This window comes from Sander vitreus, chromosome 7 (assembly GCF_031162955.1).
Source record: "Sander vitreus isolate 19-12246 chromosome 7, sanVit1, whole genome shotgun sequence".
Lineage (NCBI taxonomy): Eukaryota > Metazoa > Chordata > Actinopteri > Perciformes > Percidae > Sander > Sander vitreus.
The window spans coordinates 15,258,524-15,285,237 of record NC_135861.1 but is presented as its reverse complement, the minus strand read 5'-3'; the positions used below and the strand labels follow the sequence as shown (position 1 = coordinate 15,285,237).

The following is a 26,714-nucleotide window of genomic DNA, read 5'->3' as shown; positions in this document are numbered from 1 at the left end:
TACAACACAAAACAATCCCATACGTTTTGTGTACCTTCTGGTATTCACACTTCTGTTTTATATTTGTTAATCAGTTTATGTTTAAATCATTTTTTTAATCGGTTGATTGTGTTACACATTTTCATGTCAATTTCTAATTCATTCCACAGTTTAACTCCATACACCTTTGTTTTACATTTGTTCTGCTATTTGGTTTAGTGAAAATACAAAGTCAGTTCATATTGACATTCTCTTATTTGAAACAGCCTCTGGATACAGTCTGGCAACATGCTATTATATACTTTGTACATTAGTGATGCTATTGTAAGGTCTACAAGTTCACTAACTTTAAGTACCTGTAAGTTTATAAATAACTGATTTGTCGGTTCACGATAATTCGGTTGTGGATAATTAGCCCCATTTATTTGATATATTGATTCTGATTGCTCTCTTTTGAAGTAAGAAAATTGGATTTGTGATTGTTTTATATGTTTTCCCCCAAACTTCTACACCATTTACATATGGCAATATGAGAGATTGATATAATAAAAGTAACGAATTTGTATTAAGAATATCTTTGGTTTTGTTCAGAATTGCTATGGACTTTGATATTTTGATTTTAATATGATTAACATGCGGTTTCCAGCATATTTTGTGATCTAGGACAACTCCCAGAAATCTGTTCTCATATACTCTTTCTATTTCAATATTATCTAACATAATATGTCTGAAATTCTTGAATTTCCGATCCAAATATTAAGTATTTAGTTTTATTTATGTTCAGTGACAACTTGTTAAGATTAAACCATCGTTTTAAAGAGTTTCTAGTTCAGTTTCCACTGTATCCAAAAGCTGCTCAATGTTTTTGCCAAAACAAAACTTGGCTGGTTTGGTGTCATCAGCAAACAAAACCAAATTTAATATTTTAGACACATTACAAATGTCATTTATGTACAATATAAACAATTTTGGACCTAGCACTGATCCTTGTGGGACCCCACATGTAACCCTCAATAAATCAGACTTCTTGTTGTTTAATTGGACATATTGATATCTATTTTCCAAGTAACATGGTGTCTGCTTTCAGATTCATTCATGCTTGATGGCTTAAACTCACCCATGACATATTGCCCTCCCTTCATCGCCACAGTGCACTGCACAATACATCCCTGAACATCAAAACGTTCCTCATGAGCAACAACAGTAATGATAACGCTGAGCTGAGGTGAGTACAGTATGTTTGCGTGTGTGTGAGAGAGAGTGGTGTTTCTTTGCGTGTGAAAGAGGGGAGATGGAGGCAGCAGAGCAGTATTAAGTGTTGCCCGTCATCCCAAATCTCCATGGTGATGTATTCTGTATGCCATCTACATCTTCGGTACATAATCATGGAGGCACAGGAGAGCAGGAGGCACGGCTGTGACTGCCGTTACACCACTTTGAGCCAGCACAAGATCAACCACCATACTCCACTTCTGTCACCACTATAAATAGCCATAAAGTAGGTGACACAGCAGCAGCAGAGATATACAGCCGCAAACAGATTCCATGATGCAAGCTGTGAATGAAAATAAATAAATAGGAGTTTATTTTCAACACCAGGAGGGAAAATGGATTTTATTTCTATTTCTGCATAGAAACACATGCCTACACTCACACACACGCACACGCACTCACACACACACACGCACACACACACACCTGACAGTTGCCACCTGAATTCCATCACAGTCCTATACAATCCATAATGGCTAGATATGAAACTGATGTGCTGTGTGCTTCTCATCACATTCAAGATATACAACAGGGAAAACAGGAAATTAGGCTAAAAAAGTGAATGATCAAAATAATAATCTTTCATTTTTAGTTAACAGCTATTTCATGGTGCATAAGCATGTCATATACACAGAAGATAAAATAGTTGATAAAAGGAATGATCCAGAATATTCTATTGTGCTATATACAACTGTGCTTCTACATAATTACAGACCTCTGGGTCAGCATAGAAATGGAGCTGGAGTGTAATGAAGATGAAATGAACTTTCCCTTTGTTTATTAAACATAAGGCCACTATGGTAGACCATGAGGAGTATATTATAAGTCACAAGTGAAAGAAACCACACTCCTCCTGCTTCTCTCCTCCGTGGAAACATGTAACAGGGTTTCTACAGATCCAACACAACCAGAAGTGTTAAGGAACAAATCTAATTACATTACCGCACACACTTAAGCTCCATTACTCAACATGAGGCACAAGTGAAACTGATGGCATTGCACTGTATCTATTTTTTTTATACTAATGATGGCACTAAAAATCTACTATGTAATCTAATAGTCAACATTTGGTCCTGACTCAACCAGCAGTGATGCATCAATTGATACAGCTAATGTAATAGACAGTCAGTACTGCCCCATTGATTTCTTCTTTTGTTAAACTCTCTTATTGTACAAGGATTTAAAAATAATGTGTTGCCTGAGCAGCATTCATACCACGCTGTGTCTCGACAAAATATCTGCATGTTGTCCCTGTGGTCAGTGTTAAAAAGTAGTGGCACGACAGAAGGCAAAGACCGGATGATCAACAAAGAATTCTGGGTATGTTTTCTAATCCTAGTTCACAGTAACAGTTTTGCTGTACAAATCCATATTAACAAGTTTTTGGGTGTTCTTACTCGACAGTTAACAACATTTATGGATTAAAGACATTAATCCAATTGACGATGAATTTTTTTGTTTTGTTTTGTTTGTCCCAAAAATTGACTATTTCTGCACATAATGCAACATCTCATTAGCAAAAAATGTTGCCATATGGTTACAACATACTCACTTCAGATTAAAACCAATGAAAAGTATTCCTCTATAACATTAAATATTCATGTCTAAATAAGTAACAGTCAAAGTTGATCAATAACCAAAATAGTAATATTATTAAGGGTTTACGACCCAAAAACCCAGCTAATCTGCTACATCAGGATTGTGTGGGTGTGATTTGATCAGTGTGTCTGACAGTGACCAAACAACCCACCAACTGTCATCAGATTCAAATGTTGTTAAATCCTGTTTGGTGCACAGAAGTACATTACATCACTTTTTTCCAACTGAGCCCTGCCCACTTCAAACCCGCAAGAAAAGCACAGAGGAAAAAAAGAAACAGAAATCTGTGATGTGAAATAACCAAAACTGTTCCAATAATCACAGAAAATTGTGTTCATGTAGGACCCCTTTGGCCACAACAAGAAGCCTTTTCAGGGCCTTTAAGACAGGCTATGACATGTTCACTAAATGATAAACATATTAATGGCATACATTATACAATGGTACAATGATCATGCATCACATGCAAAATGCTTGTAACATGTAAATGAGTGTACATATGCTAAATCTGCTACACAACTGATTTTCTACTACAGGCTTTTGGATGTATTACATAAAAAAAAAATCTTGCACTGCAGTTTATTCAGGACGAAAAAAGAAGTTCTGCACAGCATGTACTCCACCGAGAGTTCATGATCTTTCTCCTTTCCGTAGCCAATCAGCATCAGGTCAGCGTGGTGACCTCCGGCTGAGCGTAGTTTCCAGTGTCAGTGAGGATGTCTTTACAGCTCTCTGTTAGGAAACACAAAGGACAGAAATACAATGAAACACGGTGACTTATGATATGAGCAAAAAAGACCTAGGAAATGCACCTGGAGTATAATAGTTTTTGACATAGTGTATTGAAATATCTCTGCTGTATAAAAGCTGACCCTGTTCAGGCTGTGAACCCGTCACTGTAAACTAATAACTATTTTCATTATTAATGCTTGTTTTGTCTGACCAACAGTTCAAAACCCAAAGAAATTAAATTTATGTAAAATACTAACATTTGAGGATCAGGGACTGTCTGACATTTTTGCTTGATAAATGACTTAATAACTTTGATTAATCAATTATGAAAATTGTTAAATAAATAAAAAATTGTTAATAATTTCCTGGTTGCGGGTATAATATGCAGGATTTTACTACTGCATCTACTGTGTGTGTATCTACAGAGTCCCTGCCATCTGCCTGTAGTTCTCTTTTCTCATTTTTTGTGGCAAAGAGCCTTTGGGAGCCATGGGTGTGTAACCCCCAGCTGATAACAGCGTGCAGGGTGTGCAGCCCGTTCTTTTGCCAGTGTGTCTGTTTTACCCCACCCACACACACACACACACACACACACACACACACACACACATATACACACATATATACACACACACACACACACACACACACACACACACACACACACACACACACACACACAGAGGAACAGACAAAATGCTCTGCATTCACTCATAATCCAACAATGCGGCACCCACCCGCGGAGGTGTGTGTTTTTATTTGTGCTTTAGAACGTAACCGCCATCAAACAATCAGAAAATAACTTTGTCCTCACTGACAGCGCTCCCTCACTCTCTAACCACCGCTGCTCCAGCAGGAGGCTTTTGCTATGACCACCCATGTTTTTAATGGAAACCTATTAGTAGCAATCATCCAGAGGAGCCACTTGGGAATATGGAGGCTCATTCGAGCTCAGAAGCCTTTTCTCTGCTTGTCTGTATACCCCATGGATGTATATAACACCTACTGCTCCTTTTAGCAGTACTTGAACAGTTTGCCACACCATTCTGCACTCATCACAAGGAAACTAGCTGGCGGTTGTCATATTGCTGAGGTAAAGTGCTTTCCACCAGGACAGTGTTTGCATGTATACATTTTGACACTGAGGCCTAACACTGTATCAATATCCTTGTGACAACTGTAATCACTTCGAATCCACCAATATTTTGTTCCCACTGCAGGGCGGGCAACCATTTCCTGTCACTGATAACCATCTAAGCATCTTCACACCTGCTGCATCCATCTGTTCTTCTCTCTACTTCCTGCCATACTGCTCTGGTGAAATATAATCTATACCTGATATCCTGTAACCCTGGAATTAACCTAACACCATCCCCGACGGGCATAGCTCTGAAGAGCAGAGCCACTGTGTCATAATCTATCTCCATCTAACCAGCTCAAAATGGCTGCAAACACAAAAGCAGCCTTTTGCATGTTGGACAGAAACAACAAGTTTTTGATTTTGAACTCTGAAACATTGAGTTTTTGATTTTGAACTCTGCTGCAACAATTTTCAACACTGTTAGGAAACAGTGAAAGTCCACTTAAACCCTTTTTGCAGGTAATGTGTACAAAGATGTGTTGTATATGTGTGAAATTCTCTGTTGTAACTGGGATGTCATTATCCACATACTCACCAGGCACAGAGCTCAGAATTGAATTACTCTCTCTCTCTCGCGCTCGCTCTCTCTCTCTCTCTCTCTCTCTCTGATTAATTTTGAGGTGTTTTGGCTTTTCTCAGCTTCCCATTGTTTTTGTCTCTGCGATCAGAAGAAGCTCGCTTGGCAATTTCATGAGCTGACCAGATAATTTAGCGTATTATTAGAGAAGTCAGAGTAAAAGCAGGCTGGTGGCGATTTGTGTTTCTCTGTGTTTGTTTCCTTTCCACTGTGAATGTAAATGGCATATTGACAGATGATTTCCTCCACTGAGCAACACAACATGTCCACAAACATCCCTTCTTCTTCATTTATCCGACAGATTTAACTGAGGCTGTGTTTTTTGTGTAACAACATGCCATTAACCGACACCAATTTACAACACTCAACACATTCAGGTATTGACAAGGCTTCAACAAACATTCAAATACAATTTCCTTGTAATGGGCTATCAAGAAAAGGGATGAGTATATAATTTTATAGCAGCCAAGCTACAGTAAATGCCACATTTATGTGTTGTTTTTTCTTCGACAGTGATGTGCTAATGAGCTTTGGTAGAAAAATACATCTCTGTAAAGTGCAGTTTTGCAGGAAAACACCTTTGCTGTCGTTGGACTGTTTGCAGACGAGAGTCAGGATGTTGACTGGATGTGATGTCTACTCAGGATGTCAGGAATGAATCCATGACTGCCAAATATAGAGCTTCTTCTTCTTAGAAGGGGCTTTTGGGTACTTTGGGAAGCTGAGATGTGAGATCCAGCGGCCATTCAAGCTGAGAGGGATGGCAGGCTGACAGCAGAAGTCAATTGAGGGACTTAAAAGGAGCTTGTTACCTGTTACAGATGGCTCTTTCAAATGTCAAAATTACAGAATATTGGTATTACATTTGAACAATGTCTAATTTAAGTAATCGCCATAGACTGTATAAGGTCACATCTGAGAAGCAACCTGGATGTCTGCAAGATGACTGATTGAATCCAACTTGCATTACAAACACTTATACTTGAAATAATGTACTTATAGTGGGTAGTTTCTGTCGCCCCCATTAGGAATTCTAAGTAATGACAACACCACTGTTGCATCCACATGACACAAGCCTTCCATAATCGCGCACGCACACCCACCCCTCCTCCACGCAGTTGCTAGTAGCCAAGGAGGACACAGAGGATTAAAAAAACATGATGGACTCTTCAGAAGAGGTGATTATCTTCACTTGAGTTTCTGCGCACGAAAGTCGCCGGAAGACAACAATTTCTAAACACAGCCATGCTGAGAAATACAGAGAGTGTTTTGTGAAGCTGATAGTCTTAATTAGTTTTGTATCAACTCATTTGGCAATGGCTTGAATGTAACGGATGTTTATTAATATAAAAAAAGTTACACACTAAAGCTTTAAGTATACAGGGCTTTTCTTACATATTACACAAGGTTGTTTGGTACCAAAGTGTAAAAACTACACGTTGTGGTTTTACAGAGTTATGTGCACCTGGCCAGGAAATCATACATTAATAACCCCCCAAAAAGCACTTCCTTTTTTTGTAGACATCACATGTTAATTAGTTAACTTTAGAGGTAGGTAGATTTATTTTACCTTTGGAAAGAGTCAGGCTAGCTGTTTCTTCCTGCTTCAAGTCTAAGCTAGGCTAACCTTGCCCTGGCTATAGCTTGATGTGTAGAGAACAGACATGAGAGTGGTATCAAGCTTCTCATCCAACTCTGCAAAAAAAGCAAAGCTGACTTCCCAAAAAGTCAATCTATCCCTTTAAGCACATGTAATAAGTGTCAGTAACTAATTGTATATATGGCTTAAACCTGGTCTTGACTATCAGAATATTCTTGAATACACTGTTCAATTCCCAGAGAGCACCAGCGGAGGAAACACAAAACACCTGACATCATACCAACAGAACCAAATTTGAATTTTCTCAGAGAAGTGAATTAAAACCAAAGTACAGATAAAAAGCCAGCAGTACAATGTGCAACGCTACAAACAGTAAATGTGTATATTGAGGTGTGTACTGATATGTATGTAACTTACCAGTATGGACGTTAGGGTCTCCAGAGGTTAGGAGGAAGCAGGTGGCCTCCTTATTCGTCTTGTCTCGCCCTCTGGAGCACCGCAGGGACCACTTTTCACTGGGGGACAGCGGCTGGGTCAGGCTGCAGCCTTCCTCCTCTGAAAGGGCCACATTTGCATCCCCATTCTGTTTGGAGTCTGACAGGAAGACAAAAACACATGGCGACGTAAATGCCAAAGCTTTTACTGAGACTCCCCCGAGGGCCCAGACCTTTGGTATATTGCATAAAATCTGAATTTTTCTGTGATGAAATTCAATTTGTCTGAGATGTTCTAATAAGGAGTAATTTCATCCCAGTGTAATACTGTAAATATGACTAAGCGTGGCTCATCTGTCAGACTAACTCTGAAAAGCCTCAGGAACTATAAGACTAGAAATACAGTGGCTGCTATGTTACTATTAGGCTAAAAAATTTATAATTTATTAAACAAACAGGATTAACAAAATAAAAACCTAATTTATAAATGCAATAATCAGTAACATTAGCTTTATTAGGTCACTTCACCCAAATTACAAAGTAATAGTAACTAGGTATTTAGTCATGCAGATAGTTTTGGTAATTGAAATTGTATCTGTGCTGCTAACAACACTGAAATATGGATTTTTAAATAATTATTTAAAAATGAAAACATGTCTTACCAGCAACAATGTCCCCATTACTCTGGATAATCCACAGAAAACACTTTAAAGATAATATTTATGTGGTAGAAAGCTGTTCACAATGAGGTCTGTAGATTATTGTGAGTAACACTGTGGTAATGGAGACATAATTGTTTAAATTAAAAGGTATTTTTTCAATAATGTGAGCACCACAAATATCATCTTTTTGTATTAGATTGGCATCAGAAAAGCTGAGAATTAAAACTTGAGCATATAAAACCAAAACTATCTGCATGGCTATCCCCCAATAGGTAAGTGAGAAAATGTTTCTTCTGTACTTTGGGTGAAGTGACCATTTAACATTGCATTGTGACCTGACCTGAGTGGTTCCTGCTGACGCTCTCCTCAGCAGCCAGCGGACACGTGTCGCTCTGAGTGCTGTCTCTGTGTGAGTTTGTTTCCGACTTCCCAAACGAGGCTGAGTCAGTCGGAGCGTCTGGGTTAGGGTTGTGCTTCTTCTTCTTTCTCGGCAGCTTCTGTTTGGCCATAGCCAGCGAGTAGTACATCCCAAAGTTATTGACGATGACGGGGACTGGCATGGCGATGGTCAACACCCCGGCCAGCGCGCACAGCGCCCCCACCATCATGCCCAGCCAAGTCTTTGGGTACATGTCGCCGTAGCCCAGTGTCGTCATGGTGACCACGGCCCACCAGAAGCTGATCGGGATGTTCTTGAAGTGTGTGTGGTTGGAGCCTGTGGGGTCGCTGGGACTGGCTCCAATGCGCTCAGCGTAGTATATCATGGTGGCAAAGATGAGTACACCCAGGGCCAAGAAGATGATGAGGAGGAGGAATTCATTGACACTGGCCCGCAGTGTGTGGCCCAGCACGCGTAGGCCTACAAAGTGCCGTGTCAGCTTGAAGATTCGGAGGATCCGAACAAACCGCACCACACGGAGGAAGCCCAGCACGTCGCTGGCAGCTTTGGATGACAGACCCTTCAGGCCCATCTCCAGGTAGAATGGCAGAATGGCCACAAAGTCAATGATGTTGAGCGTGTTCTTGATGAAGACCACCTTGTTTGGGCAGCAGACGATACGCACCAAGAATTCAAATGTAAACCAGACCACACAGACACCCTCCACCACGGTGAGGATGGGCCTGGTCACCATCTCCTGCCTCTGCACATTGTTTGTGACGTTGCCCACGACAACCTGCTCCGTCCGGTTCTGCAGTTCATTGAAGGCTTCATGGGTCTCCAGACAAAAGGTGGTGATGGACACCAGGATGAAAAATAGAGAAGCAAACGCCACTCCCTGAACGAGACAGATGAAACAATTAATCAACACAATTTTTATGCCATCCCACAAATTCATAAGAAATCAATACTGTGTTTATTATATCAAGTATTGTTTTGTGCTTCCATTAAAACCATTGCCTGCATGGCGTATGCCTCCGGGAAACTATTCTTTAATTTATGCCATGTGTAATTATACAAGACTTCTTTTTATCAAACTGTACCGTATCATCAATAAAAAGACATGGATGTGCCAATCAAGTCTTTAAAGCAGCATATGTGTTGATGGATTATTTTCTGGCGGCGTCAGTGAGTGTCAGGTGATTGACAGTAAGCAAAGACTCAAATAATGAACACACTGATATGAGAACACTTTAAGTCAGGCACAAAGAAATATGATAAGACACAAACTTTGACAACATCTAAGTAAGGAAGGATGCAAGTTTATTGTGATGATTCCAAAAAGAGTGTCATTGATAATTAAGCTCATAAAATGGCAATTATTTGATACTGTCATTTTATACCAACCATGCGGCCCAAGTGGAAACCCCAAAAAACATCAAACATAATCTACTTTACAGCATCACTTCCACTGTGCCTCCTCATGACATCCTATCCTCCTATTATATTCTCTTTTACAAATGTTTTTTTTAATTGATTTTAATTATTTATTATTGTTTTTTTAATTATTACAATGTTGTTATTAATATTTCACCATTGCACTGAACTGCCTTGCACTATATTTATATTTAAATCTTAAATCTCAGGTCTAATCTACTGGTATTGCACTATTCCTTCCCTCTCTTCAATTGTTGTTTCTTTTTTTTATTGTTCTAAATTCTGTTGTATTGTTATTCTGTATACTTAACGCTATTTTAACTTTTTTTCTTTTTTTTTATATTCTCACTGTCCTTTCTGTTTTTATTCTTATATGTTAAGTGAGTGTTGTACTCTGAGCGCAAAGATTAACCGGAGTCAAATTCCGTGTTTGTTTGCGCAAACCTGGCCAATAAAGCTGATTCTGATTGATTCTGATTCACTGCTCTTTAATGTTTTATGTAAAGCACTTGTTGCACCTTGTTGAAATGTGCTATATATACATCAACCATGGGGCTACTGTGCGAGTTGTGTTTCATATATATCACACATAAAATAGTCTCATGGTTCGATTTTGTTCTGACAAAGGAGGTTTTTGCTTAATCTGGTGACAACACGTGTCGTCTCCAACCCCAAGTAGAGAGGGAAGTGAAGAGACGACACAGAACAGCGAGTTATAAGACTCTGGACAATGAGCTGGGTCATGAAAGACTTACAGTTACCTGCCCTGTTGTCAGGTTTATCCAACATGTTTCAGTGAGTGAAACACTGCTGTGTTCCCTCTAAAACAAATACAATATAATGTAAAACAAATGATTTGTCTTAAAAGTACAAATGCAAACAAAATGGTGAGTGAGTCAAACCACTTTTACAACTGATGGGAGGTATATTGAACAATGTGGCTGCATGGCATCCACCTAATTCAGCACAATGGCCATGCCTGTCTGTGTTTGTGTTAACATTGTGTGCTAACTCATATCCATTCCTGTCTTATTGTTTACTAAAGCCTGGGCAAATTGTAATTTATCTCAAACCTTTCTAATCTTTCAGCTGAATAAATGTGCTTTGTATGCACTCAGCTGTTTTCTCCCTCCGAGGGCCTCTCATATGTCAATCTGCTTTATAGTGTTTGGGTCTGTGATTAGAAAAAAAACAAATAAAGCATGTAAGGGCCAATGGGGACACTAATTCACTGTGGAACAAATAAAACAAATAAGAACAGGACAGCTTATGGAGTTCAGAGAGTTGGAAGCCCATATTCAGAACAGCAATACTGCACATGTAAATATACAGTATAATACATATCTGATCTCTATTGAGCACCAGGGCTGGGCAATATGTTGATAGTATATCGATATGTTGTGATATGAGACTAGATATCGTCTTTAGATTTGAGTGTTTTAATGTTCTTTTTGTTGAATTTTAAGGTGCACTTTTTCACAGGAAAGGCAAAATGTTATCAACAGGGCCATGCCATAATCACAGTATTAATAAATAGATAGAAATTTAGACCTTAAGATAATCTCCTGGAATGTTAGAGGCCTAAGGAAACTAGTTACAGTGAAGCAAGTTATGAATAGGCTCAAGCAATATCATCCAAAAATAGTTTTCTTACAAGAAACACATCTGCTTTCTAATGAAACAGGCCGTTTAAAGAAAAGATGGCCAGGTCAAGTAATCACATGTTCTTTTTCATCACATGCCAGGGGAATTACAGTGCTTGTTCATAAGTCTGTTCCTCTTCATATACAAAAGACTGTTTTGGATCCAGCAGGCAGATTCATTATTATACAAGCCTCGTTAATAGACCAAGACTTGATTCTTGTGAATTTATACGGTCCTAATAATGATGACCCAAACTTTTAGAATAATGTATTTTTACTAATATCTTCTCTACAGGGGGCCATAATAATTGGGGGTGATTTTAACTGCACCCTTGACCCAAAACTTGACCGCTCTTCAGGCATCGATCTAACTCATGGAACGGGCAGAAAAATAATTCACCAGTTTATGCAGGTGCTTAACCTAACTGATATTTGGAGAGTAGAAAACCCTGCAAAAAAAGAGTTCTCCTGTCATTCAGCTACACATAATACTTATAGTCGCATTGATTACTTTCTTATGTCCAAATCGCTTGCTCCTAATGTTAGTGGTTGTATTTACAAGAGTATTCTCATTTCTGACCATGCTTTACTTCTGCTTAATTGCTCAGCTTCAACTGCTGTCCAAAGAAAAACCCTTTGGCGCCTAAAGCCACAGTGGTTACAAAATCCCAAATTCCTTGACTACATTGAGCAAAATATTGATGACTATTTTCAGTTGAACACAACTGAAACATCTGCCTCAATAAGATGGTAAGCTTTCAAAGCTTTTATTAGGGGTCAAATGATGGGATATACAAGAAATAAATCAAATAAACAATATTTAGAGATTTTGAAGCTGGAAAGGGATATAAAGGAACTTGAATTAGAAATAACTGGTGATAACAATAGAGAAAAACAACGAAAATTAGCAATTCTAAAAGCAAAGTATAACAGGTTATCTACCAATAAAGCCTTGGTAGGCTTAATTAGACTGAAGCAGACCTATTATGATCAGGGAGAGAAGGCAGGGAAATTACTTGCATGGCGCTTAAAAACACATCAAAATGAACGAACTATCACAGAGATTGTGACTGCTAATGGAGACAAATCATCGGACCCTCAAATAATTAATACACTTTTTTAATCATATTACACACAGCTATACTCATCGGAGTGTTTAGTTACTAATGAATCTCTTCAAGATTTTTTTGGTCAGTTAACGCTTAGCTTCACTTAGTGAAGAAGCTAAAGCTGATTTAGATTCCCCTATCGCATCAGTCGAAATTTCTGAAGCAATTGACAAAATGAAAGGGGGAAAGGCCCCTGGCCCGGATGGGCTGCCTATTGACATCTATAAACATTTTAAGAACAAGCTTTTATCATCACTGTTTGATATGTTTGCAGAAAGCTTTAATTCCGGCAAACTTCCACCATCCTTGCGTAATACACTTATAATTCTGATACTGAAACCTGAAAAATCAGCAACAAAATGTGATTCCTATCGACCAATTTCATTGATTAATTCTGATGCTAAAATAATTGCTAAAATATTGGCACGAAGGCTTGAAAGACACCTGCCTTCTCTTTCTGATCCAGAGCAAAATGAATTTGTTAGGGGACGTCAAGCTTTCCACTGTGTCCGCAGGGTTCTCAATATTATTTATGCGAAGGCAGATCATCCTGATACAGCAGGGCTCTCGTTGGACGCAGAGAAAGCGTTTGATCGAGTTGAGCATCGATATCTCCACGAAGTACTTGCACGTTTTGGCTTAGGTAATTATTTTTCCAATTGGATTAAAGTTTTGTCGCATCAGTATTAACTAACGATATTATATCCAAACCTTTCGAGCTTTCAAGAGCCACACGCCAAGGTTGTCCCCTTTCACCTCTTCTGTTTGTGATGTCAATTGAGCCCTTGGCTATTGCCATTAGGAGTAATCAGAATATTACCGGTATTAAAATAAATGAGATTGACAACAAAATAGGCTTATTCACGGATGATATTGTGATTTTTTTATCCCACTTAGAACAGTCACTACATCACTTGTTTAATACCATTACTTCTTTTAGTAAGCTTTCTGGTTACAAAATGAATGAAAACAAATCTGCTTTTCCTTAAGCATTCTGAAAGAGTAAATCCCCCAGTTCAAACACCATTCAAAATAGTTAGAGAGAGCTTCATTTATCTTGGTATTAGAATTACCCCTAACATTGACAATTTAGTAGAGGCAAATTATAATCCAGTAATGGAGTCGGTTTCTGAATCTATTAATAGATGGTCCATGTTACCAATTTCCATGATAGGGCGTATCAATATACTTAAAATGAATGTTCTTCTGAAATTTCTTTACCTCTTTCATTCCATTCCTCTTGGTCCTCCTATTCACTTTTTTTCAAAGATGAAAAGCATGTTCTGTAATTTCATTTGGAACAACAGACAGGCTAGACTTTGCTTATCTTTGCTTTATCTCCCCTATGATAGAGGAGGCTTGAAACTCCCAAACCTCCAATGGTATTATTGGGCTGCCCAACTTACTACTGCCTCTTGTTGGTTCTCACAAGAAACGCCACGTTTCTGGATGAGTTTGGAAAGAAACATGACATCCCCTTTACCACTCAAGTCATATTTATATTCAGCTAAATTAAAAGGATTAAAGACATTAACACATAATCCCTTTGTTAAAAACTTGATTATGGTATGGTATGAGGTTCATAAACGTACTGGTGAGATACCTGTGTTATCTCAATTTACACCACTCTCATGTAACAGCGCTTTTACACCTGGCAAACAAGATATGGGCTTCAAAATTTGGGCAAACAAAGGTCTAAGTAAAATTGCAGATTTATTTAACAATAACATTCTTATGTCGTTTGAAGATTTGAGGCAAAAGTATGACATCCAACCAAAAAAATTTTTTAAATACCTGCAGATAAGAAGCTATATATTTAAGATACAGAAATCTTTATCTCTACCTAATCTTAGCTGTATAGAAGAAATAGCAACAAATCAACACCCTAAGAGGGGATTGACGTCAAGTTTTTATGCAATAATCATGGATGGATCAAAGGTTTCCTCAGAGAGTAAGAGATTGGCATGGTGTGAGGATTTAAACTCCGCAATCTCAACTGAGGAATGGCAGATTTGCTTAAAATCTCAAACACAAACAATAAATACCCATTTTAAATGACTTCAGTATAAGTGGATAATGAGAACATATGTAACACCAACTCAGCTAAATAAATTCAGCCCCAATAATCCTGACACGTGCTACAAATGTGGTAGAAAGGGCACATTATATCACTGCCTATGGGACTGCCCAAAAATCCAGGCTTTTTGGAGCGAAGTGATGGATATGATTTTACATGTCACAGGTATAAAGCTATTATTAGACGCCAAACTGTGTATCTTTGGCATTTTTCCCGTAAATCATAATCTAAGCAAGGCAAATAAATCTATGATTACTTTCTGCATCTTACAAGCTAAATATACCATAGCCAAATCTTGGAAATCCACTATCAAACCAAGTGTTAATGTCTGGCTTGCAGGACTGTCAGACTCTCTTGCACTGGAAAAACTCACTTTTACGTTAAAGGGTAAATATCTCGTCTTTGACAATATGTGGAGTTCTTTTATGGTGTTCTTAGAGGGGAGGAAAGCATTGGAGGCATGCTCTCCGTATATGTCAACCATCAACAAATGAGTATTGCTATGTATTTATTATACGCCTGTTTGTCGTTGCTTAGTTTTATCTGAAGTGCTTTTCTCTTCGGGATAACTTCGGGATAAGTTAACATTTGGACCACCGGTGATTCTTAAGGATGACTTATGTTGACTTACTCTGCCAAATATCGCATGTTACAGCCCTGTCATGTTTATGTTTATTTTATTGAAGATGAGCCTTACTGTGACAGTTCTGATTTGCACCTGTATTATTTGTTGTAGTGTTATTATTTTCTGAAAAAAATAATAAACACACTTGTTGAAAAAAATAAAGAGATGCCATTTTCTAAATTTACCAGACTGTTCTAGCTGTTCTATTATTTGCCTTTACCCACTTAGTCATTATATCCACATTATTGATCATTATTTATCTAAAATCTAATTGTGAAGATATTTTGTTAAAACACCAATTGTCAAGCCTACAATATCGTCCTAATATATATCTCTATATATATTGGCATCGAGGTATTTGGTCAAGAATATTGTGAGATCAGCTCTATTGTGCACCCAGATAATGTGCAGCTTTCTACCCTGACAACTTTCTTCAGTGAGCTCTGAGGCGCTCACAGCTCTGATCCCCTGAGAAGATGAGGACTGAGCTGCAGGACAAGAGGGAAGCCTCAGCTCTGCCCCAAGAGGAGCTCAGAGTTCCCCTGTTCCCTGCTGAACATCACTAAGGCTGTGCACAGTGTGTCTGTGTGTGTGTGTGTGTGTGTGTGTGTGTGTGTGTGTGTGTGTGTGTGTGTGTGTGTGTGTGTGTGTGTGTGTGTGTGTGTGTGTGTGTGTGTTACAGGGCTAAGTCGCGGGGAATATCACAACAAGCCAAACAGCAGAGAAACAGCATTCAGTAGAAACTAACAGAAACAGGAGCACACAGCTGGATTAGTTACTATTTCAGCATGTTACAGTGGCTGAAGATGAGGATTTTAACCATGTAAAAGGATTTTCCTACACTTCTCTACAAGTTTACAACCAGAATTATTGTGAGCATGAGTATTAAAAGTAACACTACTCATTATACAGCAGAATGTCCCTGTCAGTATTTTATTAATATATATTATAATGGATACTTATTACGGATTCATTAACCTTTAATGATGTAACTGATCAAACAGACTTTATCTTAACTACTTTACATACTGTTGGCGATGTACTTGTTACCACTGCTCAGTGGTCAACATATACATGTTGTATATATTTCATGTAATTTTTTAATTATTTATTATTAAGTCTTATTAAATCTTTAAATCCTCCATCTGTAAAATAGACTGTGGATTTATTGCTTGCTTTCATCTGAAAATCCTATGTGTTTCAGTGACAATGAATTAGTTTCACCAGCCTTTGTTCACCGAAAAATTAATTAAGTACTCATTACCATGCACTCACAGTTTCTCTAACACATACACACAGATGCAAAATATGTTTTCATTGTCTCCTTTCATCCATGATTTCCTATTGGAAAGCTTTACAGACAAAGGAGCCAGATATACAATCAGCGCCAAATAATTAAGGTGGGCTCTACCAAACGAGAGGGTTCACCCTCTGTTGAAGCACCTCAGCAAGACCTTTTTCAAAGTCAATTAATAAAATAATTGCCCCAGCTTTTCACCAGTCCTCTCTGGACTTCTTCAGTCCCACGGTGGTTCTTCACTTGTTGCACAATTGACCTGAAGAATAACCTGAATAGTGGAGCCAAGTGTAAACATCAGAATAAGAAGTGTTAAAGGACAAATCCAGCGCAAAATGAACCTAGGGGGTTAATAACGCGTGTACCGAGTCAACCGTTCTCTGGGATATGTTTTCATGCTAATCGAATGTGACCAGTGTTATCGCAAACCGCTAATTACCTTATAACGCTAGTCGTCGGGGCACAGGTAAAGTAAAAAGAAATCGCTATTTCTATACCACTAACAAGGCTCAAAATAGCACCACACTTCCATGGTAGCATTATGACGGTCTCTACATGTAAACCGAAGCATTGAGAACTTTGTAAGTGTACAGACACAGTTTATTAAGCAGCATTTTTTCTCGCCAATGTACAGTATCTGGCGGACGAAATGGATTGACTGTGGCTGCGCATCACCATTATGGACTGCAACATCATGATTTTATTGGAAACACTGTTAGGACAGCAGCATTCCCGATAGCACTATTAAGCTAAAAAAAGTTGTGAATCAATTAAAATGCTCAGAAGAATCGCGATTCTTACATGAAATTATTCTTTCCAACACCTCTAGCTACATCCATTATTTTATACAGTCTATGGTTGGAATGCACCTACGGTTGTAGGTTCAGTTTACACAAAAGCCTCAATGAATGTGTCCGTGTAATGTGTTTCTAAAAACTGTCCAGCTGTTTCACATCGTCGATCAGATCTCTGTATTGGTCTCATGTATCTATTCGTTCCAAGTGGAATGAATCATTTTGGTGAGTATAAACATTTAAACATCTTCTTGCAGCAAAACATATTTTCACACTTTCATGATTTTGACAAAAACACATCACACAGAAAGGGCTTCTTCGGTAGGACAACAAACCAGCAGCTACCAAACGAAAAACTCGGAGTCCTGCTACTGTTCAGATGCTTCTAAAGAGCCCAACAGGGCCTGACAGCATTTAGTTTACTCAAATGCCCAACGTTTTTTTCAAGAAGTAAACAGAGCTGGGTATCTGCAGCCAGGGGCACCTCTGCAGGGAAGGTGCTGGAGGTCCTGGCACGACGACAATTTGCTCTGCTCATAAAAGGCACAACAAGGTCTAACAATAACACCACAAAGCTTGACCTCACACGTGTGTATGCATCTGGAGGTGTCTGCATGACTCTTCTCTTGCTGGAAGTATTTTGGGTTTTTTAGTGAAGTGTTTGTCTCTCTGGCTATTTGTATTCTTATTATTTGTGTGTGTCCATGTCTGCAAGTCTGTCTTGTTCAATACATCTTGCAGCATTTAAATGTGTCTGTATGGTTTATTTAAGGCCTGACACAAAGGGAGACCACAATATCATGTTTATGGCTGAATGGGGGGAACTTTAAACACAGTCACAGTGTTGGAGTGATTGCCATAATGTCTCTTTGCCACCACAGAGTGTTTCCATGTTAGTCAGCTGAGCCTGCTAATGTTATGATGAATGTTCACACTGAGATTTCCTAGGAATGTAAATGTATACATAGCTGATACAAGCACTACATCTATGTAACGTATTTGTTATTTGTGTACAGTATATCTTTTCTACTAATTTCTATCCAGTTACTTCCTCCATAGTCGGTTTCCTGTGCTGGTGTAATAGTAAACTTCCCTCCCGGGGATCAATAAAGTTGTATTTTAGATTTTCTTACAGTACATTTACTGCAATTTTAAGGTAAATGCACTTTACAGTGTCTTTGACAGTTCCCATTTTATGCTACTATCCACTACATGTCAGTGGCCATTATTTACATTTTTATACTACTACATTTTGACAGCTACAGCTGATGATCAGACTGAATTGCCATTATGTTTCACTTCATTCATTCTATTTAAACAGCTGAGATGTAGACAGCAATGTGAACCACCTACATCTGCTGATAAAGACTGTGAGATCCGATTGAAAGCTCCGGGAAAAGGGACCCAACCAAGCCCATGTATATGCATAATGAGTGTTTAAGTTTCATACTTCAATTACATATTTCTAATTAAAAAAAAGATATACTCTTATAAGACACTATACTGTAAATCTCCATAGAGCTGAGGGAAACTGCAGAGTTGGTGATAATTATCTGAGTTCATCATTATGAATGAGACATTTCATATTACACAAAAACATCCATTGACCCATGATCCATTCTTAATAATAGCATATTGATTATAGCTGCTTTAAATAAACCATCTGAATACTTCTTTCACCACTTTTTTAATAAAAACATCCAATAAATCTCACCACTGAAATAATGAATGATCTATGAATGATGATACAGATAATATAAAAGTCTCTGAGCACTATACGTACAGGAGTAGAACATAGTGAAGCCTCTGAGGATATGTTATGCCAACACTGGTGCCAAAAAGACATCGATCCAAGGTCATCAGGTGTCAATGTGTAGACAGACCCGAGGTTCCCCCTAGGGGACAGCCGACCGGTCCCAGCTGGGAAAATCAGAGCGGCAGGGAGCAAGACAGGACGGGCAGCAGGCTGTGCGTCAGTGTGCAGCAGCTGGGGAGTCCCATCACGTCCATCACCTCCAGCTGTTTAGCATTGCGCTCAGTTACTAACACTGACACGCTATACGCAAGAACCACAACAACAAGCCTTCTGAGAAGTCAGCAGCTGCAAAGCCACTTCTGATGATTTCTTGGAATTCATGTCACACTTATTTAAAGTCGGTCCACCTGAGGATGGAGGAAAACTAATGTCCACTACTCAGCCTGTCAGCTGTGCATCTCCTGGGTATCTGTAAATGAGTAATTCATGGTCACACGTTTATATTTCATGGAACCAGAAGCGGGGGAAATGGTAGGAATGTGAAGTTAAGTAACTTTCATCTTTATCAACCTTATCAACCAGAAGGAATAGGAGTCTGCCAAATCACCACCTACAACATAAAAGATCTGTGCTGAAGACCTTCCTACACAGAGCAGAACATCTCATTAATGAGGAGGATAGAGAGAGGGGGGAACTCTAGGCCAATAGGTATAAGATGTTGATGATGAGAGCAACATCAGCTGTCTGTAAACACCACACCAAAGCCGGTCGCAGCATCGACTGAAAAGAGGTCAAAGGTTATCATCCAGGAGTCAGTGGACGACCGGAGAAAGATCAGGTCAACCACATCCAAGGCAGAGACCATTTTTGAACAGAGACAGGGGCTATGATCTTCCCCCGTATACAAACAATCTATTCAATACACCATTGTGTGACTTACGTTTCATACTTGAGATGACAACTGAGCATAAGCTATCCTGATGAAGACCCTGAGATTTACTGCAGTTGAAGGTTCTATAAAAAAAAAAAAAAGCCAGAAAATTAACCTTGAGCTGAAACTTTATTTTGTCAAAATCCAAAGACTACTGGATAGGCTACACTGAGTGCATCGTGGTTTAAGAGTATGTTAAAATTTCAACAAGCGGAATGTTCTGTCTCAAAACAAAAGTACAGGCTGGAATGTAAATAAATCATTGAACATTCTCTGGTTATCAATCAAAGCCTTTCAGTTAAAATACAGTAATGACTGCACTTATATGACATATCTCTCCTTCATACATACTCCTTCTCTCCAATATACTTTCTACGATCCTGCTTGGGTTTGAATCTGATAAAAACACTATTAAATCTGCTTGGCCACTCTTCTACACTGATGAATAAGCTGCTATTTGTATATTTTATGAATGCTCTATATCAAATTATTTAATCAAGTAAAAATATGAACTTTTTTTGAGCAAAAGGGCTTTAACCCTCTGAGATTTTTTGGGGAGGGACAGGATCTTTAGGTGAAGATAGCAGGTCAACAGTATATCCCACAAGGAAGTGGTATACATCATCTGAACGCTGGGTACCTGAAGATGTGGAGATAGGGCTGGCAATGCGAGACTATCCTAGAGGTCACAACAGGTAATTTTATACAGTGACATATGAATACAATTGGGCTCATTGAATCCACAAGAGTCTCAGCTGTCCAGTCATACCCAATTTATGCAACTCCAAGTCCATTTAGGGATCCCAGTATGTAGAAATATTCAAATACACCATTTCACATTTGAAAAGTCAAATCCTGTGTTCCATTCGCCGAGCAGCAGAGAAAAAGTTTTAGCGCAGTGAAAGACGGGCCCAGAGGAACTAGAGGTTCTGCTCAAAATGCTCCTTTATTATTTATCAGCTGGGCTTATTGAAAGATATTGACTGATATGTTTTGTTTTTTTAAATTGAGTCAGCCCTAAAAGCAGAAATTAGGTTCTGATGAAGATGTGGTGACATTTCATAAATTAATACATTGATGTTCCCTTAAGACAAAGAGAGATGTCTATATTTTAGTTCTTATTAGGGTTGGACTTTCCACCCAATAATATTTTTACAAATGTATCAATACTAGTAAAATACTGATACAAAAATATTTTCAAAAATAGGCATATGCTAGTAAGTGCTGTAGTACAACTAGCAGGAGACAAGTTATAATTGAAGTAAGTTTGGAGACACTACCTTATTTAATCATTAAATTAATAAATTAATACATATTTTTGTATCTTTTTTCGGTGTTGTACTTTGTAGACGGTCCAGAAGCACTCGTCTTGCCGTCTCAACACCGGAACTAAACAGAGCTGAATTAGTACAACTTTTATGCATTTCTTTCACATCTACTGCAGTCAGATTCACTGGGTTCACTCGGAAGAAATCACTTCACATGGGTAGGCACTTGTAATGACATTTCGAATGTTAAGAGGCTAAAAAAAAATTTAAAACTTGCCCCGGTTTCAGCTTCCTGGGTGCTAACGCTAGCAGGAGGATAACACAGTGTAGGCAACACCGATTGTTTTCGGGTTTTTTTCGCTACTGACAGCACTCCAAATTTACAAACAGAGCTACGTGTTGAAATTGACCGAAATTCTCCTTTAATGAATCAGAATGTAAATGTCAATCAGTGATAATGTGTAAAATCTGAACAGATTAAAAGTAAAACAGCATTTTATATTGCCAAATAGATGGAAATGTAGACGCCACATAATGTGCTTCAGACCTCAACAATCCCACAACAGTTAATCCCTTGATCCTCCCGACAAATACAAATGGATTTCTTTCTCTATGTTGGATAAAATACATTGGTCTTTTCTGTGGGAAAGGGAGTTTTAATTGCTCACCACTGATAATAAGTTGCAGCCCATTACCACAGTGGTGATTAATTACAGGCAGCAGTGCCGTGGAATTAATGAAATATTGCACATGGGAAAAAAAGTTATCTCGTCTGAGCATGTTAATGTCAAGTCTAATTGTCACATGTAACTAAACTGAGATTACAAAGCCTAGTACACTTCCAGTGCCATGGAACTCTCCAGGTGTTTAAATGTGTTTATGTCCATAGTATTAGAACAATGATATGTTTTTATTGCTTTGGCTCTGTGCTTCAGCAAATTTAAAACAATCACTATGAAGTTAATGGTCTGACCTTCAGCTTTAAAAGATATTTGAGAGTGTTCACGTCCATATTTGGTGAACAGGGTAAACATTAGGGGTGGGGGAAAAAATTGATACAACATAGTATCGCAATATTTTCCGTGGCAATACTGTATCAATACACAGACGCCAAGTATTGATCTTTTATTATATATGTTTGTCTGCTTGACAATCCCATTTTGTAGCAATAAAATTGAAGTGAGATGAACAAACAGAGAAATGTATCTTTCTAGATAAAACAGATGTTGACAAAGACAAAGGGACAAACTTTGAAATTGGGAAAAATTTGAAGTTGGAAAAAAAAAATCGCAATAATATTGTATCGTGACATAAGTATTGTGATGATATCGTATTGTGAAGCCTCTGGTGATACCCACCCCTTGTAGACATTGTAGAAGTGTTGAGTCTACAGCCATGCTAGTGGCTCTGTGGCACTAAATGCTAACGTGAGTGTGCCAATATGCTCACAGTGACAATGCTAACATGCTGATATTTAGCAGGTTTAATGTTTACTTGTCATTGCCACCCTCTTAGTTTAATGGTAGCATGCTAACACAATGTACCGTTGGGGTTGATGGGAATGTCATTAGGCTAGTTTTGCAGATATTCGATAATAAAAAAAGGATTGGAAGCAGTAAAAGTTTGACTTGTTGATGGCGCTAAATGAAAAAAAGTCAGGGGATCAGCAAAGTTATTTCCCCAATATCTAGCAATGGAAATTCATCAAAGAGTTGTTGAAGCATTTCACTCAAAACCACAAATGTCAACCTCATGGTGGCGCTTGAGGAAAGGTCAGGGGCGCCTAGCATGGCCAACAAGGACTACAATTCATACAGTGTTCATCTGATGTGAATGTACACACCCTCAGCTGAGAGTCAGCACTTCAGTCATTACTGTTTTAGTACCTTCTGTATAAGCAGCTGTATGTGATCGTCTCATGTCGATTTGTAAATGGTGCCATCATCAGAATAGAGGCTTCATGTGGCGACTTTTACAGAGCTGCACCTCAAATCTTGGTTGATAGTGGAGGAGGATGTGGCTGGAATGATGGACAGATTAACCTCCCTCCGGCTTTCAAGAATCACATTACCTGAGAGAAGCTCAGAGGCTCTTTGAAATAAAAAGGCCATAAAGGTAACATGAGTCCCTCAAAATGCACTCTGCATCCTCTCAGAATGCACACAGAGCAAACATGCGTACATGAATCAGCTGGAGAGGAAATGGACAAAGAACATTATGACCGGGTCAATATGGAGCCGCCATCACTCGTTATTACATACTTCCAAATGCATATCTACACTGCTGTTTCGCCATAGAACTTTGAAAATCCTGATTGATTCATTTACAAATATTAAATGGTGAGAGACAGACGTGATGAACTGGCAGGCAGTGCGTGGTCATCTTCAGATGACAGCTGGACATGAAGCTTAAATAAACAAAATAATGTTTGTATTGTGACTGGCATGTAATAAGAACACTACACTTCTGCAACACTGTGGGAGCCTCTGAATAGACCATTCAACTCTACAAAAGAAATTAGAGTGAGGATCAGTCACTCTCTTTCTCTTTTTGACCGATGGAAGCTCCTGGCCCTTTGCCTGACAACTCCTGCTATAGTGACACTCGATACTTGCTTTCATATTTACTTCATTAGGCTCTCTGCTGCTTTTGTTGCTAAGCCATTAGGCAAAGCATACTTTGAAATGCTTACAAATGGCTTATATCACCTGTGGAAGAAATGAGAGCAAATTTGTTTTAATTTACAACATAGAAACATTTATTTTATCGATAAACCAAACAGAAGTGTATCTTGTTCGTCGTGATGAAATGAGAAACTGAGATAGATTTTTGAGGTGTTTGTATATATGTTAAAATCATAAATACATGTCATTTAAGTTTTGACATGACTATTCACAAATTAGCAATGGATTTTATTTTTGCCAATGTGTATTTGCACCTAGTCCTGGGTCTTCCCTATATCTCCACCCTGGCCTGGGAACGCCTCGGGATCCCCCAGTTGGAGCTAGTTAATGTGGCTCGGGAAAGGGAGGTTTCGGGGCCCCTGCTGGAGCTGCTGCCCCCGTGACCCAACCCCGACAAAGATGGATGGATGGATGGTGTATTTGCACCCCATTCTTCTGCTTATTCACTGTACATGAATGCACACTCCTGTAGCCTTTCAAACACTCATGTTGTAAGGACCTGAGTGAAAACCTTGACCAGCATGTGTAGGAACACTTCAGCAACACTGTGTTTTTTGTCATGAAATAGCATTTTCTTTATTTTCAGCATTTTTAGTACAATTTCATAACATATGAGTGAGAACTGAAAACCTGCTATTCACATGACTGAAAGCAACATTTAGTTGTCTGGAGAGAGTGCAGGCTTTGTAATGCATTATAAGAAAAATGATTTTACTTTTTTTTTACTTGAACTGGGAGCTGAATAAATGCACTTGTTTATGGCTTTTAACTATTAACAACAAAATGTGTAGAGTGACAAGTAAGAAGCTGAATTAGCACAAAGATACATTAACTTTAATGTTGTTTAGGGTCCTGGGGGGGTCCAAGGCCCTTTTGAACAGCTCAAAAAACATACTTAACATTGTTTTATCAACCTGATATGTCATTGCTTACTATGTTTTAGAAGGCCTCTACAGAAACATTGTCACATCATGGTTACATTTTAACACTGCATTACCTCTCCCAAACCCAGTACATCTATTTGGATGGTTTGTTCATAAGAGGTCTAATAGTTAGGGAGTGACCCCAAACACAAGTGACTACATAGATAAAATACTGTTGATTTCTGTCTGTGAGTGAGTTTTTTCAAAGACTAGAAAAAAACTAGAATCACTGCTTTGCAGTTGTATGCCTCCACCAGTCGGTGAAGTTTCGATTTACATCAATGTCTATCCAGACTTAAATAATTAATTTATATGTAGTAAAGACCTTTAATAAAAGTTAAGTTTATTCTTTGGCATTTTCAACCTGGCAGCACAGAAGATCTATACAATCACTACAGATTCAAAATTAGTGTCACCAAGTCAGTATCCGACCAAAAGTCTCCCTTCTGTTCTTGAGAAATGGCATTGAATAATGGCCAGAAAAGTGTTTTTTTGCAGAAAATTATGATGTCACAGTAAAGTTGAACATTGACCTTATGGATATTAAATTCCATCACTTCATAATTTTATCCTATTAGACATCTGTGTGAAATGTTAGCCTGTTAGCCAAGGAATTCTTGAAGGTTGTGTTTAAAACCAGCTACTAAAAGATCCTCCTCATTATTGAATTTTGAAAAACGAATGGACGAATAATACGAGGTTAGCTGTAACTGATGCCTGATTGGCTGAACTTCGTAGGGACACAGGTGTGTTGATTAAGACATGTGGGCCTTTTTTTCCTAAATGGAAATCACTTGCAGGTTTTATGATCTTGCACTGACGTGTGCCCATTAAAGTATAAAAAACACCTGGTGAACTCACCCTGGCTGCTCTGGACGAGTATGGGTCATCAAACAAGGCCCAGACCTTTGGAAGCCAAACTTCGCAGCATCCCCTCGACCTGTCGGGACAGTCCTCGATGCCGAACCGCCTCGGCATCTCTCTGTCGTCGTCAGTCTCCGGGTCCGGCGGTTCAAATGTTTCCAGAGCCTCCTCAGCGTCCCGGTGCTGACGGTAGGTCATCCAGCAGCACGGCTCCACGTCGGTCTCGTCAATCCCCCAAAACGCCAGCTCCTCCTCGAAGAGCGGCCCACAGACGTCGGCCGGGCAGTGCAGCTTGCCGGTTCGGTAGTAGTTCAGCACGTAGGCAAAGATGCCCGGGTGTCTGTCGAAGAATAACTCGGCACTCGGGGGCGCAGCGTCCGAGTTGACCTGCAGATCCGGGTCTGCCAGCCATGCCAGGCGGGTGCCCGGCAGGGTCCTGAGGGTGCTTTTGTAGGTTTCATGTCGAGTGCCGCCCACGTTGATGATAATTTTGTCCGAGTCTTCCCATCTGTACATCTCCTCCTTCAGACATGTTTTAGATGGAGGTTTGTTGCCTGACTTGCGCCCCCGGTAAGACGAAACGCACACCGAGCTTATCATTTAGAAGCAGGGACCTTCTGGCTGCTCGCCCTTCCGTTACAAGCTGGTGTCCACTCGTACAAAGAACTCAATAAATGAACGCAAAGTCCGTCCGCACTCGTTTCAGACCCCACTCCAAAAATAACAGCATAAAACGGTCCAAACAGCGTCAAAGTGAGACGCTCAATAAAAACCACCTGTTACAAAACTCCGTCTGTTGTCGCAACAAAACGCAGGTGGTAAGGCTCACTTAATGTGTTTTTTTTAAATGTTTTCGTCGAATAGATTGCACAATGTGACTTAGGCTAAATGAATGCTTCCAGATGTTTCACTTATTTCCGCTGGTTTGTTG

At 39.0% G+C, this 26,714-nt stretch overlaps 1 protein-coding gene across 1 annotated transcript; it reads right to left on the bottom strand.

Annotated features, from left to right (window-relative positions):
• Window positions 1-1,571: 1,571 nt before the first annotated feature.
• On the bottom strand, window positions 1,572-26,714 carry kcnc4 (potassium voltage-gated channel, Shaw-related subfamily, member 4). The gene is made up of 4 exons (XM_078254869.1): window positions 25,781-26,714; window positions 8,337-9,273; window positions 7,318-7,494; window positions 1,572-3,582 (listed from the first exon to the last, which is right to left on the bottom strand). The coding sequence occupies exons 1-4, from the start codon at window positions 26,381-26,383 to the stop codon at window positions 3,515-3,517; spliced, it is 1,785 nt and encodes a 594-aa protein (XP_078110995.1). The 5' UTR covers window positions 26,384-26,714; the 3' UTR covers window positions 1,572-3,514.